Source organism: Nerophis lumbriciformis, linkage group LG26 (assembly GCF_033978685.3).
Source record: "Nerophis lumbriciformis linkage group LG26, RoL_Nlum_v2.1, whole genome shotgun sequence".
Classification (NCBI taxonomy): domain Eukaryota; kingdom Metazoa; phylum Chordata; class Actinopteri; order Syngnathiformes; family Syngnathidae; genus Nerophis; species Nerophis lumbriciformis.
Genome location: NC_084573.2, coordinates 12,147,407 through 12,163,484, shown reverse-complemented (window position 1 = coordinate 12,163,484; position 16,078 = coordinate 12,147,407). Strand labels below are relative to the sequence as shown.

The 16,078-nt window shown below is 41.4% G+C and overlaps 1 protein-coding gene across 1 annotated transcript in view; it reads left to right on the top strand.

Moving 5' to 3' along the window:
- Positions 1-16,078, top strand: part of LOC133623895 (apolipoprotein B-100-like) — a 174,227-nt gene that overhangs the window by 113,140 nt on the left and 45,009 nt on the right. The window contains exons 39-42 of the mRNA XM_072916126.1: positions 2,686-2,797; positions 2,882-3,022; positions 10,276-10,587; positions 10,671-10,898. Of these exons, the coding sequence (XP_072772227.1) occupies positions 2,686-2,797; positions 2,882-3,022; positions 10,276-10,587; positions 10,671-10,898 (793 nt within the window). The remainder of the gene's footprint in view (positions 1-2,685; positions 2,798-2,881; positions 3,023-10,275; positions 10,588-10,670; positions 10,899-16,078) is intronic.

The window sequence follows — 16,078 nt, the reverse complement described above, 5'->3', positions numbered from 1 at the left end:
TCCATAGTGGATCTAACATAATAGTGAGAGTCCAGTCCATAGTGGTGCCAGCAGGAAACCATCCCGAGCGGTGGCGGGTCAGCAGCGCAGAGATGTCCCCAACCGATGCACAGGTTTTGTTAAATACATAACTCCACGTGTTCATTCATAGTTTTGATGCCTTAAGTGACAATCTACAATGTAAATAGTCATGAAAATAAAGAAAACGCATTGAATGAGGTGTGTCCAAACTTTTGGCCTGTACTGTACATCTTGAAGTCGTCACCGCTATTTTTTCCCAGACACAGTCGAAAATAAAGCTCATGAACATTAGAATCACTTATTCACAACATTAGAAACACCTGCACGCTGGATGATCAAGTCCCTCAGCAAAAAAAATGATGTCACTGCATGTTGCACATCTGTGCTACTTTTGGCATGCTCAGGTTATATGAAAATGATACTACCTTTTTTTTTGTGTTTTTTCATAGCCATAAGCAGAGTGAGAGGAGGTCCTCTTCCCTCAGACTGAGAGCTTTACTTAAAGTCTAAATGAGTGCTTTTACCTCACGGTGATGTCACAACCATACTTGCCAACCCTCCCGAATTTTCCGGGAGACTCCCGAAATTCAGCGCCTTTCCCGAAAACCTCCCGGGACAAATATTCTCCCGAAAATCTCCTGATTTTCAGCCGGAGCTGGAGGCTACGCCCCCTCCAGCTCCGCCTGAAAATCTGGAAATTTTCGGGAGAATTAAAAAAAAGGCTGTCCTCACTCAGGTCCGCATGGAGCTGGAGGAGGCGTGGCCTCCAGCTCCATGCAGACCTGAGTGAGGACAGCCTTTTTTTATGACGGGAGGACAACAGGGTGACAAGAACTAAATCATCCAGACTAGAGATAAATTGTATTATTATGTTTATCCTACCTAAAAATAAATATATTTATTAATTTAAAAAAACAAAACTAAATACATTTTTACTATATTTTGCTAAAAACATCAAAATTAGTTGTATTTTTATTTGTATTTTTTCTGACTCCTTATTACATCCAGCCATAGAATTATACATTAAAATAAACTTATATGAAATAATTAATTTTAAATGATCATAATAATTTATTTAAAATGACCATATTTACCGTATTTTCCGCACCATAAGGCGCCCTGGGTTATAAGCCGCGCCTTCAATGAACGGCATATTTCAAAACTTTGTCCACCTATAAGCCGCCCCGTGTTGTAAGCCGCATCTAACTGCGCTAAAGGAATGTCAAAAAAACAGTCAGATAGGTCAGTCAAACTTTAATAATATATTAAAAACCAGCGTGATGTGGGCGCGCACGGAGTCGTATATCAACATGGACAGAGCTGCGTGAAAAAAGCCACCCGGCCTCTTCGCGTAAACTTAAACTTACCTTAACCACTCGCTCATCTTTTCTTCATCCATCCCTTCGAGTTAGCTTTTATGATTACGCCGGCTGGAAAGGTCTCTTTTGGCAAGGTCTTCCTTTTGAATATCACCATGGGTGGAAGTTTCTGGCCATTAGCATGGCAAGCTAGAACCACAGTGAAGGATGACTTCTCATTCCCTGTGGTGCGAATATTCACCGTACGTGCTCCCGTTGTATCCACAGTGCGGTTCACAGGAATATCAGTTGCTGTGAAATAGTAATCCGTGTGCGGATGGAGAGATTGCGTCTTTTCATGAACCGGATCCTTGTCGCTTAGTAGGAGCCATTTTGTGGTCTTTACAGATGTAAACACACAAAGGAAATGAAACGTACGCTAATATCCGCGCGCTTTTTCTTCTTCTACGCGGGCGGGTGGTTGCTTACAGTAGAAGAAGAAGCGCTTCCTGTTCTATGGGGGCGGGTGCTTACCTTGGCGGTTGCTTGCGTAGAAGAAGAAGCGCTTCCTGTTCTACCGGGAAAAAAGATGGCGGCTGTTTACCGAAGTTGCGAGACCGAAACTTTATGAAAATGAATCTTAATATTTATCCATATATAAAGCGCACCGGGTTATAAGGCGCACTGTCAGCTTTTGAGAAAATTTGTGGTTTTTAGGTGCGCCTTATAGTGCGGAAAATACGGTAATTATTAAAATAATTGCTTGTTTATCAACAACTTTAGCATTTTATTCATTACATTTTGAAGCTCGCAGAAGCCAAGTTATGTTATATTCCTTAAAATTTATTTATGCAAGTTTGAAGTATCAATTATCTAAACACAGTTTTGTTGGCATATTTTCAGGATGTATATATGTATGTATGTATGTATGTATGTATGTATGTGTGTGTGTGTGTGTATATATATATATATATATATATATATATATATATAATGTGTGTGTGTGTGTGTGTGTGTGTGTGTATATATATATATGTATATATAATGTGTATATGTATGAAATACTTGACTTGGTGAATTCTAGCTGTCAATATACACCTCCCCTCTTAACCACGCCCACGACCACGCCCCCCACCCCCACCTCCCGAAATCGGAGGTCTCAAGGTTGGCAAGTATGGTCACAACATAGCCATATTGACAGGAGAGGCATCCAATACATGCATGAATGTTATGATTTGACGCTTCGGCATTGTTTAACTCAAGTTTCCAACTTTGTATCATAAGTCAGAAATGACCAAATTCATCATAGGTCCCCTTTAAGTTTTGTTGCAGTCCGTGAATATGACATTGTCCTCAATGCAACTAGGTGATGCGCACAGGGAACAACCAGCGCCCTCTTACACCCGGTCAAGGCCAACAGAGCCAGCAGGAATCTTTGGCTGCTGCAAACACTGCATTGGCGTATACAGGAATGCCCGGTTTGTGTATGACTTCATATGACCATCTCTGGCAGTCTTGTTGCTGTCGTATTTGCTGACCTATTAGTACCATTATCGTTTCAGGTTATCAGGTGTTGGCCCCCGCTGCTTACTATGACCAGACTGGGGCTTTGGTGATGGGCCCAGGTGCCCGAACTGGCCTGAGCGGGCCAGTTCGTTTAGTCCAGACACCTCTCCTCATTAATCCTGCAGCAGCACAGGCGGGTAAGTACGTAGAGAGCATAGCCAATACAGTTGGGGTCAGAAGTTTACATTCACATTAGGGCTGCACGATTTTGAGAAAAACCTAATTGCAATTTTTCTCTGTAAAATTGCTATTGCAAATCAATTTTGCAGTTCTTATATTTTAGACATATAAAGAGTGAAGTTACTTTTAGCCTGTCAGTCAACATATCCTTGTCTCAAGGTGCCACACATTAGAACGATATGCACTGATTTACTTAGAAAAATATTTGGCTTAATGCAGACAGACTCAGAGCTTTTGTCTACATCAGGCTTGGGCAATTATTTTGACAAATTTAGAGAAAAAAATTGTTTGGGGGGGCCGGTATGTCTGATTTTTAGGAACACTAATACAAAACCTCACAATAATGTCTGATTGAAAGCTAAAAAAAGTTATGACAGACCGACTTAGAAAATGGAATGGAATTTTAAGTTTTTTACTGAATGAGACACCCAGAATGTACATGAAAATAAGGAATGTGGGATTTACAATATTAACTATGAATGATAAAACACTGAATATTGACAACTTATGAACGTCACATCGACATATTTTACAATCAAGCAAAATGCAACAAAAATGAAACAAACACAGCGAAAAAATTCACGCGAAGGGTAAAAAAACCCTACCTACAATCTGATACATCTGATATATCACTATGCTTTAGAACTTTGCTGTAAAAATCTCCTTCCGCGTCTGTCCCTGATAACCGCATTTCAGGCTGACACTGTGTAAACACTCTGTGGAAACGCTCCCCACCTACACTGCTTGGTGCCTTGTCTGAGCTGCTGTAATTTTTGGATTACCATAGTAACTAATTAGATTACCATAGTAACTAATTAGATTACCATAGTAACTAGTTTACCATGCAAATGCGCAGATTCCAACCATTGAAATACCTTGTATAGTTCAAGACCTACAGTAATTAGAAAACATCACTGCACATCATAATGGCAGCTACACTTTCCATCTTAAATATCTAAAAAAATTATTTGGGAATGTCCGGCAGGCCAGATTCAAAAACTCAACAGGCCGCATGCAGCCTCCGGGCCTTAATTTGCCAAGGTCTGGTCTACATCATGCTTTTAAACTGAAGAAGTAGTTGATGCAAATTATACAGTGTGTATAATTTAAAGTAATCATATAATAATGCAAGTAACCATTTAAAAGGATGTCAATTTTTATTTCTCATTACTTTAGAATTGGTTATCATTGTACTGTAATTGGAGGGTAAGTTGTAGTTCCATCCATCCATTTTCTACTGCTTGTCCCGTTCGGGGTCGCGGGGGGTGCTGGAGCCAGCTGCATTCGGGCGGAAGGCGGGGTACACCCTGGACAAGTCGCCATCTCATCGCAGGGCCAACACAGATAGACAGACAACATTCACACCCTAGGGCCAATTTAGTGTTGCCAATCAACCTATCCCCAGGTGCATGTCTTTGGCGGTGGGAGGAAGCCAGAGTACCCGGAGGGAACCTACGCAGTCACAGGGAGAACATGCAAACTCCACACAGAAAGATCCCGAGCCCGGGATTGAACTCACGACTACTCAGGACCTTCGTATTGTGAGGCACATGCACTGCCACCGTGCTGCCCTATAACACAGTTTATTGAAGAAATATTAATATTTATTCCATGTTTTTTTTGGGTCCCCCATGACATGTGGCACCTGTCTACCCTAACGCACGTCACGAAAAGCGTAAGATTGCACGATAAAACAGTTTTCACACCTGACGAACATGAAAATAAAACGAGTACAAATAAGTTATCTAAATACACAAAAAATAAAATGAACTCATCATTGTAAGCAAAACGTTAATTTAAATAAATATTGAAAGGAATATTTACAAGGTCGGACGTTATCTTTTTGTTTATTGCCATCACGCGATCCCCGCATTTTTGTTCGTCCGTGTTGACGGGCACGTATTTCCCATCCAATCCCAAGATGAAATACTCCCACAAACGGGTATTTGGCTTTGTAATTCTATCTTTTGCCTGCTCATTTTTGTTACATTGCGGCACTTTTCACAGGTGAGGACGGAGGGTTTCTCTGCTTTCTGCTGTCCGTCCACCAACACAAAGATTGAGACTGACTGAAAAGAGGGCTCACTCACGTTGGGTTAATTCTACAGTTAAATGCATGCGCTCAGGTGCTGAGAGGTATGCACTGAGTTAGACGGCTTTCTCCCTGTTTAAAGTGAGAGACGAAGAAAAGCAAGGCTCAACTATTCTGATTGCCGAACATGTATGTCACTCAAATGCTGGTGACGGCAAAGGGGGAAATAAAACTCCACCTCTTGCGATTATTTATTGCATTAATTAAAACCTTCATGTCGATTAATCGTGCAGCCCTAATACACTTATCATAACACAGTTGGTTTCAGAAGTTTAGACACACTTATTGACATCAAGTGTCATGTTGATTTGGGACCCGTACAACCAAACATTTGTAGGTACAGTAGATACTTTATTGACCAATAAGAGAGTAACAAGTACCTACCAAACCAGTCTGTTTGCCCCCAAAAAATTCCTTGGAATAGAGTGCCCAATCAAAAAATCCCACATGTGGATGATGCAGTCTCTGAGCTTTTTTTCCCCGAATTAAATACAGCCGCAATATAATGCTCCATGAGGCCAAAGAAAGTTGCACTTTGATAAAGGTGAGAAACACAATCAATCAATGTTTATTTATATAGCCCCAAATCACAAGTGTCTCAAAGGGCTGCACAAGCCACAACAACATCCTTGGTTCAGAGCCCACATAAGGGCAAGGAAAAACTCACAGCCCAGTGGGATGTCTATGAATGACTATGAGAAACCTTGGAGAGGACCGCAGATGTGGGTGACCCCCCCCCCACCCCCCCTTAGGGGAGACCGGATGCAATGGACGTCGAGTGGGTCTAGCATAATATTGTGAAAGTCCAGTCCATAGTGGATCTAACATAATAGTGAGAGTCCAGTCCATAGTGGGGCCAGCAGGAAACCATCCCGAGCGGAGACGGGTCAGCAGCGCAGAGATGTCCCCAACCAATGCACAGGCGAGCGGTCCAGCCCGGGTCCCGACTCTAGACAGCCAGCACTTCATCCATGGCCACTGGACCTGTGCACACCCTTCCACAAGGGAGAGGGGGGCAGAAAAGAAAAGAAACGGCAGATCAACTGGTTTAAAAGGGGGGGTCTATTTAAAGGCTAGAGTATACAAATGAGTTTTAAGATGGGACTTAAATGCTTCTACTGAGGTAGCATCTCTAACTGTTACCGGGAGGGCATTCCATAGTACTGGAGCCCGAATAGAAAACGCTCTGGAGCCCGCAGACTTTTTTTGGGCTCTGGGAATCACTAATAAGCCGGAGTTCTTTGAACGCAGATTTCTTGCCGGGACATATGGTACAATACAATCGGCAAGATAGGATGGAGCTAGACCGTGTAGTATTTTATATATAAGTGGTAAAACCTTAAAGTCACATCTTAAGTGCACAGGAAGCCAGTGCAGGTGAGCCAGTATAGGCGTAATATGATCAAACTTTCTTGTTCTTGTCAAAAGTCTAGCAGCCGCATTTTGTACCAACTGTAATCTTTTAATGCTAGACATAGGGAGACCTGAAAATAATACGTTGCAGTAATCGAGACGAGACGTAACGAACGCATGAATAATGATCTCAGCGTCGCTAGTGGACAAAATGGAACGAATTTTAGCGATATTACGGAGATGAAATAAGGCCGTTTTAGTAACACTCTTAATGTGTGACTCAAACGAGAGAGTTGGGTCGAAGATAATACCCAGATTCTTTACCGAGTCGCTTTGTGTAATTGTTTGGTTGTCAAATGTTAAGGTGGTATTATTAAATTATTATTAGGTGTCGGTGTCTAGCAGGACCGATAATCAGCATTTCCGTTTTCTTGGCGTTGAGTTGCAAGAAGTTAGCATTGTTAACCAGTGTTTAATTTCATTAAGACACAATCAAATTTAAAAAAACTCGCAGCAAACAACAATGGTAACGCTAGTCTTTGCTCATCGCCGTCTTCGCCAACAAGAGTTTTCAGTAAAGGTAAAAGTGATAACCGTTTATCCATTTAATTTCTCATTTATATGTATTTTGCATTGTTTTATGCATGTCAAACTATGATCATTCTTTATAAAATGTGTTTTGTAGGGCTGTCAAAAACAATAACGCACGTGTATAATCACAAAAAATCACGTATGTACGGAGATTAATCACGCTGTTCATTTTAAGTGTGCATGCTCCTTTACTGCGGATGGTTGGCACGGGTTGTTATACAGTCAGTGATCAGGGCAATGCACACGTCAGTGCAAAGATGAGTGAAGAGACTTACTGGTGTGCTCGCTGGCAAGTTCTACTTCAAAATAAACAAGATTGGACTCAAGATTAAATAGTTAGCAAGGTTTTTTTTTGTAAATAAATGACGGGCATCCAAGTAAAACATTTAAAAAATGTTCCTGTGTAAATAAATTGGACAATAGACTTAGACAAACTTTAATGATTCACAAGGGAAATTGTTCCACACTGTAGCTCAGTTACAAAGGATGGAAAGCATAATGAACACAAGGGCACAAAAAGAGGGCGAAAACCGAAGTAGACTAAAAATGTACCATAGTAGCAATATAAAATGTAACATATATGTAATATTTACATATTACATATACATTATATAACATATACCCATATATTATATTTTTTATATAATATATCATCGGCGGTCACTCGAACGAGTATGCCGATCCTCCTGGTTTATGGAGGATGCCTGTGCATGACTTAGTTTAACGTGGGGAGACTGGTGCACAGACAGTCACCACACGATCCTTGACAGAATCGGGTCAGGGTCCAGTGGCATGGAGTCCAAGACAACAGGGGACCCTTTTCTGCTGCAGCTGTTGTGGTAGTTTTTAAAATCTACCGTCTTCCGCCTGCTCCGCCGTTGAGGTCTTCACCGTATCCCTGGTTAGGGGGCAGTCAGGTACTAGGCCTTTGCCAAGGGCCACCTGGGGTAACAGTAGTGAAGGGGTTAACCTCCTAGTGCCCCAAGACCCCATAGAGGAGCCTCCACTGCCGGATGCACCTTATTTGCGCTTTACCTTCTCCCCCTTGGTTCTATTTTTAGGACGTACAGTATTGCATTTCATTTTTATGCCGATGATTGCCAGATTTATTTTCCCATGGCATATAATGACACGGTTCAATGTCTTATTGACTGCCTGCAAGACATCAAAGTCTGGCTTTCAGCTAACTTCCTGAGCCTAAATGAAGACAAAACAGAAGTTATGTTGTTCGGTCCAAGTCGCTCTCCCTCCCCCAACGTTGACCTCGGCACTCTGACCCCGTATCTCGGCGACTGTGTCACAAACCTGGGGGTAAAGTCCGACTCAGATTTTAAATTCGAAAAACAAATCAGCAGCGTCGTACAAAAAAGCCTTTATCAATTACGCCAAATAGCGAAAGTGAAACCGCTTCTATCAGGACATGATCTCGAGAAATTAATCCACGCCTTTATCTCGACTCGTCTTGACTACTGCAATGCCCTGTCCGTAGGCATTAGCCAGGCCTCAGAACTCTGCTGCTCGTCTGCTAACACAGACCCGCAGACGTGAGCACATCACCCCTATATTAGCGTCCCTTCACTGGCTCCCTGTGCGTTATCGAATCAATTTTAAACTCCTTTTATTTGTTTTTAAATGTCTAAACAACCTCGCGCCAACCTATCTCTCCGACCTCCTTCAGCCTTACTGCCCCACCCGATCCCTAAGATCAGCCGATCAGCTGCTACTGACGGTCCCTGACACAAGGCTGAAGCTTAGAGGTGACAGAGCTTTCGCCGTTGCTGCTCCCAAGCTCTGGAACGACCTACCTCTGAGTGTTAGACAAGCCTCCTCTCTTCCTGTTTTTAAATCTCTCTTAAAAACATACTTTTATTCCATGGCTTTTAACACTGAGTGATATCCATCCTGCAATGGCGCCCCATAATACACCTGCTGTGAACCTGTTTTTATTTATTCTATTTTATTTATTTATTTTTTATCGTGTTCTGTTTGTGTTGTGTTGTGTTTGCTCGGTACTCATATTATCTTTTAACCTGCCCATTGTACAGCAGATTGGCTACCCCTGTGGTAAATTTTTAAATGTGCTTTATAAATAAAGTTGATTTGATTTGATTTAAAGTCATGCCCAGGACACATATAATATATACAATATATAACAAATCCCAATTACCACGTACAATATTACAGTATATGTAACAGCTGCAGCAAAAAAAAAGACATTTGCATTGAATACTGGGGCCTTTTTTAAGTGAGTTTAAATTATGCAAGGGAGTTATAACCTGTGATTAATCCAAATTCAAAATCGTGATTGGTCTTACTTGAAAAATTAATGATTTAACAGCATTAGTTTTTTTGTTAATAGTTGTCTTTGGAACAGATTAATTGGATTTGCATAATTTCTTGGGGGGGAAATTGCTTTGGTTTTTGCTGGACCTTTTTTGAACAAAAACTGAGGTGCCACTACATATACTTATATTTACCTTTCATTAAGTAGTGCTGAAAGGTGCCAGACTTCCAACTTGACAAGTCCAAAACCAATTCAGGATTAACTACAGCAGGTGGTTTCTTTCTCGCAGCATCAAATAATTAGTTTGAGCGCAGTCATTGAATCGCCCTCCAAGGGGTCCAAAATTCATTCATGGGCAGGATGAGTGCATGTAAACTTCTTGCTGCAAGTGTATATGGTTGCATGCTTAATGTAACCACTTCACCAAGCCACAATCCGTCTACTTACACCAAATGTTTTAAAGAGAACAGCGTTCAGACAAGTTGGCCCTTTTATGGTAGGACTTTTCTGCAAGAGCGAGCAGAAGCTTTGTAATAATCAGACTGTAAAAAGCAACGCAGATTATGTAACACGTATATGTCTTGGTCCACATTTCTTGTTACAGCTGTGGCTACTACAGAGTGGTGAAGGCAGTGTGACCATTACAAAGCAGTTAGCCTACGGCACATGCTGTTACAGAAAATTCTCACCTGTCTTGTTTTACTTTGGGTGTTTCTCCTTGTAAGAAGGTGTGGTGCCATTTGAGCTGGAGCAACATTTGCTCTTGCGTTTGTTTGAAAATGAATATGTTCAATTCTTCACAAAGCAGCCTCACGTACAACATAATTGTGTCAAATTAATGGCCACACTTTTTCCCTCTTTGCCATGGCTCCTCACCCATCCATCCCCAGCAGCTGCGGTGTCGGCGTCAGGTTCCGGCAACAATATGTCAGGCCCCCCAGCCAACGGCTTGTACCGCTCAATGCCTCAACCCCAACCTCAGCAGCAGCAGCAGCAGGCTCCCCCGCAGAGCAGCGGCATGCCCTCGAGTTCTTTCTACGGGTCTGGATCGGTCTCTCTCGCCAACACCTCTCAGAGCAGCTCATTGTTCTCCCACACCTCTGCTGCACCTCCGCTCCAGACCTCCTCCCTGGGCTTCAGCAGCCCTGGCAACTCGATCGGCGTGGGCCTGGCCTCTGCTCTCGGAGGTTTTGGATCCTCAGGTCAGTGGCGAAAACCACAAGTAGTTTCCAATAATTATGTATGTGATGCTTATTATCTACTCTTATTTATTTTCTTGCTGCAGTATCCAGCTCTACCAGTAACAGCGTGTCTCGCAGGGACTCCCTGCTGACAAGCTCCGATCTTTACAAACGCGGAAACAGCAGTTTAACGCCCATCGGGCAGCCTTTTTACAACAGCCTGGGTTACTCCTCCTCACCCAGCCCGATTGGGCTCACCTCCGGCCACTCACCACTCACTCCTCCACCTTCACTGGCCTCCTCTCATGGATCCTCCACCAGTCTTCACTTAGGTGAGAACCACTTCCAGTATGTTCCGCTATGCAATGGTTCTGTGCAGTGATGGGCAAGCTACTTGGAAAATGTAATAAGCTAAGCTACTTCTTACTCCCGCTTTAAATGTAGCTCAGTTAAAGTGGAAGCTAATCCACAAAGAACTGTAGCAAGCTACATGGCAAAAGTAGCTTATATATATTATTAGCTTATATATATTATATATATATATATATATATATATATATATATATATATATATATGTATATATATGTATATATGTATATATATGTATATATATATATATATAATAAACAGTCAAGAAAATAAGTATTTGAACACCCTGCTATTTTGCAAGTTCTCCCACTTAGAAATCATGGAGGGGTCTGAAATTTTCACGGTAGGTGCATGTCCACTGTATGAGAGATAACCTAAAAAGAGAAATCCAGAAATCACAATCTATGATTTTTTAACAATTTATTCGTGTGATACAGCTGAAAATAAGTATTTGAACACCTGTCTATCAGCTAGAATTCTGACCCTCAAAGACCTGTTAGTCCGCCTTTAAAAGTCCTCCTCAACTCCACTGTATTATCCTGAATCAGATGCACCTGTGTGAGGTCGTTAGCGGCATAAATACACCTGTCCACCCCATACAATCAGTAAGACCCAAACATTCAGCATGGCTAAGAGCAAAGAGCTGTCCAAAGACACCAGAGACACAATTGTACAACTCCACAAGGATGGAAAGGGCTACGGAGAAATTGCCAAGCAGCTTGGTGAAAAAAGGTCCACTGTTGGAGCAATCATTAGAAAATGGAAGAAGCTAAACATGACGGTCAATCTCAATCGGAGTGGAGCCCAATGCAAGATATCGCCTCGTGGGGTCTCAATGATGCTAATAAAGGTGAGGAATCAGCCCAGGACTACACGGCAGGACTTGGTCAATGACCTAAAAAGAGCTGGGACCACTGTTTCCATGGTCACTGTTGGTAATACACTAAGACGTCATGCTTTGAAATCATGCATGGCACGGAAGGTTCCCCTGCTTAAACCAGCACATGTTAAGGCCCGTCTTAAGTTTGCCAATGACCATTTGGATGATCCAGAGGAGTCATGGGAGAAAGTTTTGTGGACAGATGAGACCAAAATTGACCTTTTTGGTCATAATTCCACTGTGCGTGTTTGGAGGAAGAAGAATGATGCGTAGCATCCTAAGAACACCATCCCTACTGCGAAGCATGGGGGTGGTAACATCATGCTTTAGGGGTGTTTTTCTGCTCATGGGACAGGACGACTGTACTGTATTAAGGAGAGGATGACTGCAGCCATGTATTGTGAGATTTTGGCCAAAAACCTCCTTCCCTCAGTCAGATCATTGAAGATGAGTCATGGCTGGATCTTCCAACATGACAATGACCCAAAGCACACAGCCAGGAAAACCAAGAAGTGGCTTTGTAAGAACCATATCAAGGTTCTGGAGTGGCCTAGCCAGTCTCCAGACCTAAATCCAATTGAAAATCTTTGGAGGGAGCTGAAAGTCTGTGTTACTCAGCGACAGCCCAGAAACCTGACTGATCTAGAGAAGATCTGTGTGGAGGAGTGGGCCAAAATCCCTCCTGTAGTCTGTGCAAACCTGGTGAAGAACTACAGGAAACGTTTGAACTCTGTAATTGCAAACAAAGGCTACTCTACCAAATATTAATGTTGGTGTTCAAATACTTATTTTCACCTGTATCACACAAATAAATTGTTAAAAAATCTTAGATTGAGATTTCTGGATTTTTCTTTTTAGGTTATTTCTCATACAGTGGACATGCACCTACTATGAAAATTTCAGACCCCTCCATGATTTCTAAGTGGGAGAACTTGCAAAATAGCAGGGTGTTCAAATACTTATTTTCTTGACTGTGTATATATATATATATATATATATATATATATATACAGTTATGTTCATAATAATAGCAGTGTGTTTAAAAAAGTGAGTAAACCTCAAAATTCTTCAAATAAATTGTATTTTAATGAACACAAATGCATTGGGGACACTGCACATTCTATTTCAAAGCCAGAAAATTGGAAAAAGGTAATTGAATTTGATAATATTTTACAGAAAGTCAATAAATATAAAACAAAAAAATAGCAGTGCTGACATCTTTCTTTACAAAACTCAAATGTACTGTATAAACTAAGAAAGGCTTGCATATTCAACTTTCTTGAGAATCATGAACTAATATTTAGTTGCATAACCATGGTTTATGATAACTGCTTCACATCTGTGGCACATGGAGTCGACCAACTTCTGGCACCGGTCAACAGTTATTGCAGCCCAGGACAATTGTACTACGTTCCACATTTCCTCTGCATTTTGTGGTTTTGCCTCATGAACGGCATTTTTCATGTCAGCCCACAAGTTTTCAATGGGATTAAGGTCCGGGGATTGTGCTGGCCACTCCATTACTTGAATTCTGTGTGTCTGAAACCATGATTTTGCTCGCTTGCTGGTGTGTTTGGGGTCATAGTCTTGTTGAAACACCCATTTCAAGGGCATTTCCTCTTCAGCATAAAGCAACATGACTTCTTCCAGTATTCTGATGTAGTCAAACTGATCCATGATCCCTGGTATGCGATGAATAGGACCAACACCATAGTACGAGAAACATCCCTATATCATGATGCTTGCACCACCATGCTTCACCGTCTTCACTGTGTACTGTGGATTGAATTCAGTGTTTGCAGGACGTCTGACAAACTGTCTGTGGCCCTTAGACCCAAAAAGAACAATCGTACTCTCATCAGTCCACAAAATATTACGCCATTTCTTGTTAGGCCAGTCAATGTGTTCTTTGGCAAATTGTAACCGCTTCAGCACATGTCTTTTTTTTTAACAATGGGACTTTGCGGGGGCTTCTTGCTGGTAGCTTGGCTACACATAGACGTGGTCTGATTGTTCCAGTACTCACAGGCAATCTTAGATCTTTTTTCATCCTCCTGGAGCTGATCATTGGCTGAGCCTTTGCCATTTTGGTTATTCTCCGATCCATTCGAATAGTCGTTTTTCTTTTTCTGCCTCCCCTTTCTAGTTTTGGCTGACATTTTAAAGCTTTTGATATCATTTTAGCTGAACAGCCTGTCATTTTCTGCACTTCTTTATAGGTTTTCCCCTCTTTTATTAATTTCTTAATCAAAGAACGCTCTTCTTCTGAACAGTGTCTGGAACGACCCATTTTCAAGGACAAATGCACAGCCAGCATATGCAGCGTCAGTTGCCTTGATCCTTGAATAAGGGCCACCTGTTTAACACCTTTTGTTTTTCACATAATCAATGACATCACTAATGGAACTCAGCACTGCTATTTTTTTTGAACACGGCCTTTTCAGTAAATGATTCAGTTTCACAGAATCAGCAGCATGCATGTCATGCCTGTTGGGTCTGTTGGTTTTCTATACCTTTACTAAACCTTCTAGAAACTTACTTGCAGTGTAGAAGTTCGAATTCTAACAAAAACAGTGATTTATCTTGCTAGTGATGTGGGACTGCTATCATTTTGAACACAACTGTATATATATATGTGTGTGTGTGTGTGTGTGTGTATGTATATATATATATATATATATATATATATATATATATATATATATATATATATATATAGGGTGCAACGGTACGTGTATTTGTATTGAACCGTTTCGGTACGGGGGGTTCGGTTCGGAGGTGTACCGAACGAGTTTCCACACGGACGTATTAAGTAGCGCACCGCACGTTGTGTAAACAATGCACACTGAGGCACAACACACGGCATGCTAGCAACGACCGGGCTACTACAACATGTAAAAGCCAGAGCTGGAAGACCCTCCTGCCTCGTAAAGATCTCCCGTTTGGGAACATTTCGGCTTCGCGGTGCGACAAAACAATGGATAACATGGCTTCAACGAAGAGAAAGACGAACAAACACAGCTCCCCACCGCAATCGAGCAGCTGTTCCTCGGTGAGTCAGGCAGGGCTAAAGCAATAACAAATGTTTTTATAGCAGCAGATTTAAGACCATATTGCATTAAAAACTAGATTTTGACCCACTTCTATGGTGGAAGAACAATGAGCTCATATATCCTCTTACTGCCAAGTTAGCCAGGGACTACCTCGCCATACCTGCTACCTCCGTGCCCGGTGAAAGGGTATTTTCCACAGCTGGAGACATTGTAACTGCAAGCAGGTCTGCTCTTTCTGCAGACAATGTGGATAAAATGATTTTTCTGGCAAAAAACATGACAATTGAGTGAAAGTCACCAGAGTTAAAGGCTGGAGGGGGGGGGGAAATCAATCTGAGGGTGAATTGACTTGAAACTGTTTAATGTTGCACTTTTTGTATGTAGAAGAAACGTTTTGTCATTTTATTTAATCTGAGCAACAACTTGAAGCAGTTTAATGTTGCACTTTATATGTGGAAATGTTGCACTTTATATCTAGAAAGGTTTTGTTAAGAAACCAATTCTGAGCCTTATCTTATTTAGTTTTTATTTTATATATGTTGACTGCATTAACCCTGGCAATCAACCCTGTGTGTATCTGTATGTTATTGTTATGTTAAAAGGATAAAGCCATTGTTTACAAATTTTGGTAAATAAATAACCAGAAAATTTATATTTTGTTGTTTTCTAACTGTACCGAAAATTAACCGAACCGTGACCTCTAAACCGAGGTACGTACCGAACCGAAATTTTTGTGTACCGTTACATCCTTAATAGATACATATATATAGATGTACAGTACAGGCCAAACTTTTGAACGCACCTCCTCATTCAATGCGTTTTCTTTGTTTTCATGACTATTCACATTGTAGATTGTCACTGGAGGCATCGAAACTATGAATGAACACATAAGGAGTTATGTACTTAACAAAAAAAGGTGAAATAACTGAAAACATGCTTTGTATTCGAGTTTCTTCAAAATAGCCACCCTTTTCTCTGATTACCGGTACTGCTTTGCACACTATTGGCATTCTCTCGATGAGCTTCAAGCACGCCTGTGAAGTGAAAACCATTTCAGGTGACAATCAATCAATCAATGTATATTTATATAGCCCTAAATCACAAGTGTCTCAAAGGGTTGCACAAGGCACGACGACATCCTCGGTTCAGAGCCCACATAAGGGCAAGGAAAAACTCACAACCCAGTGGGATGTCAATGTGAATGACTAT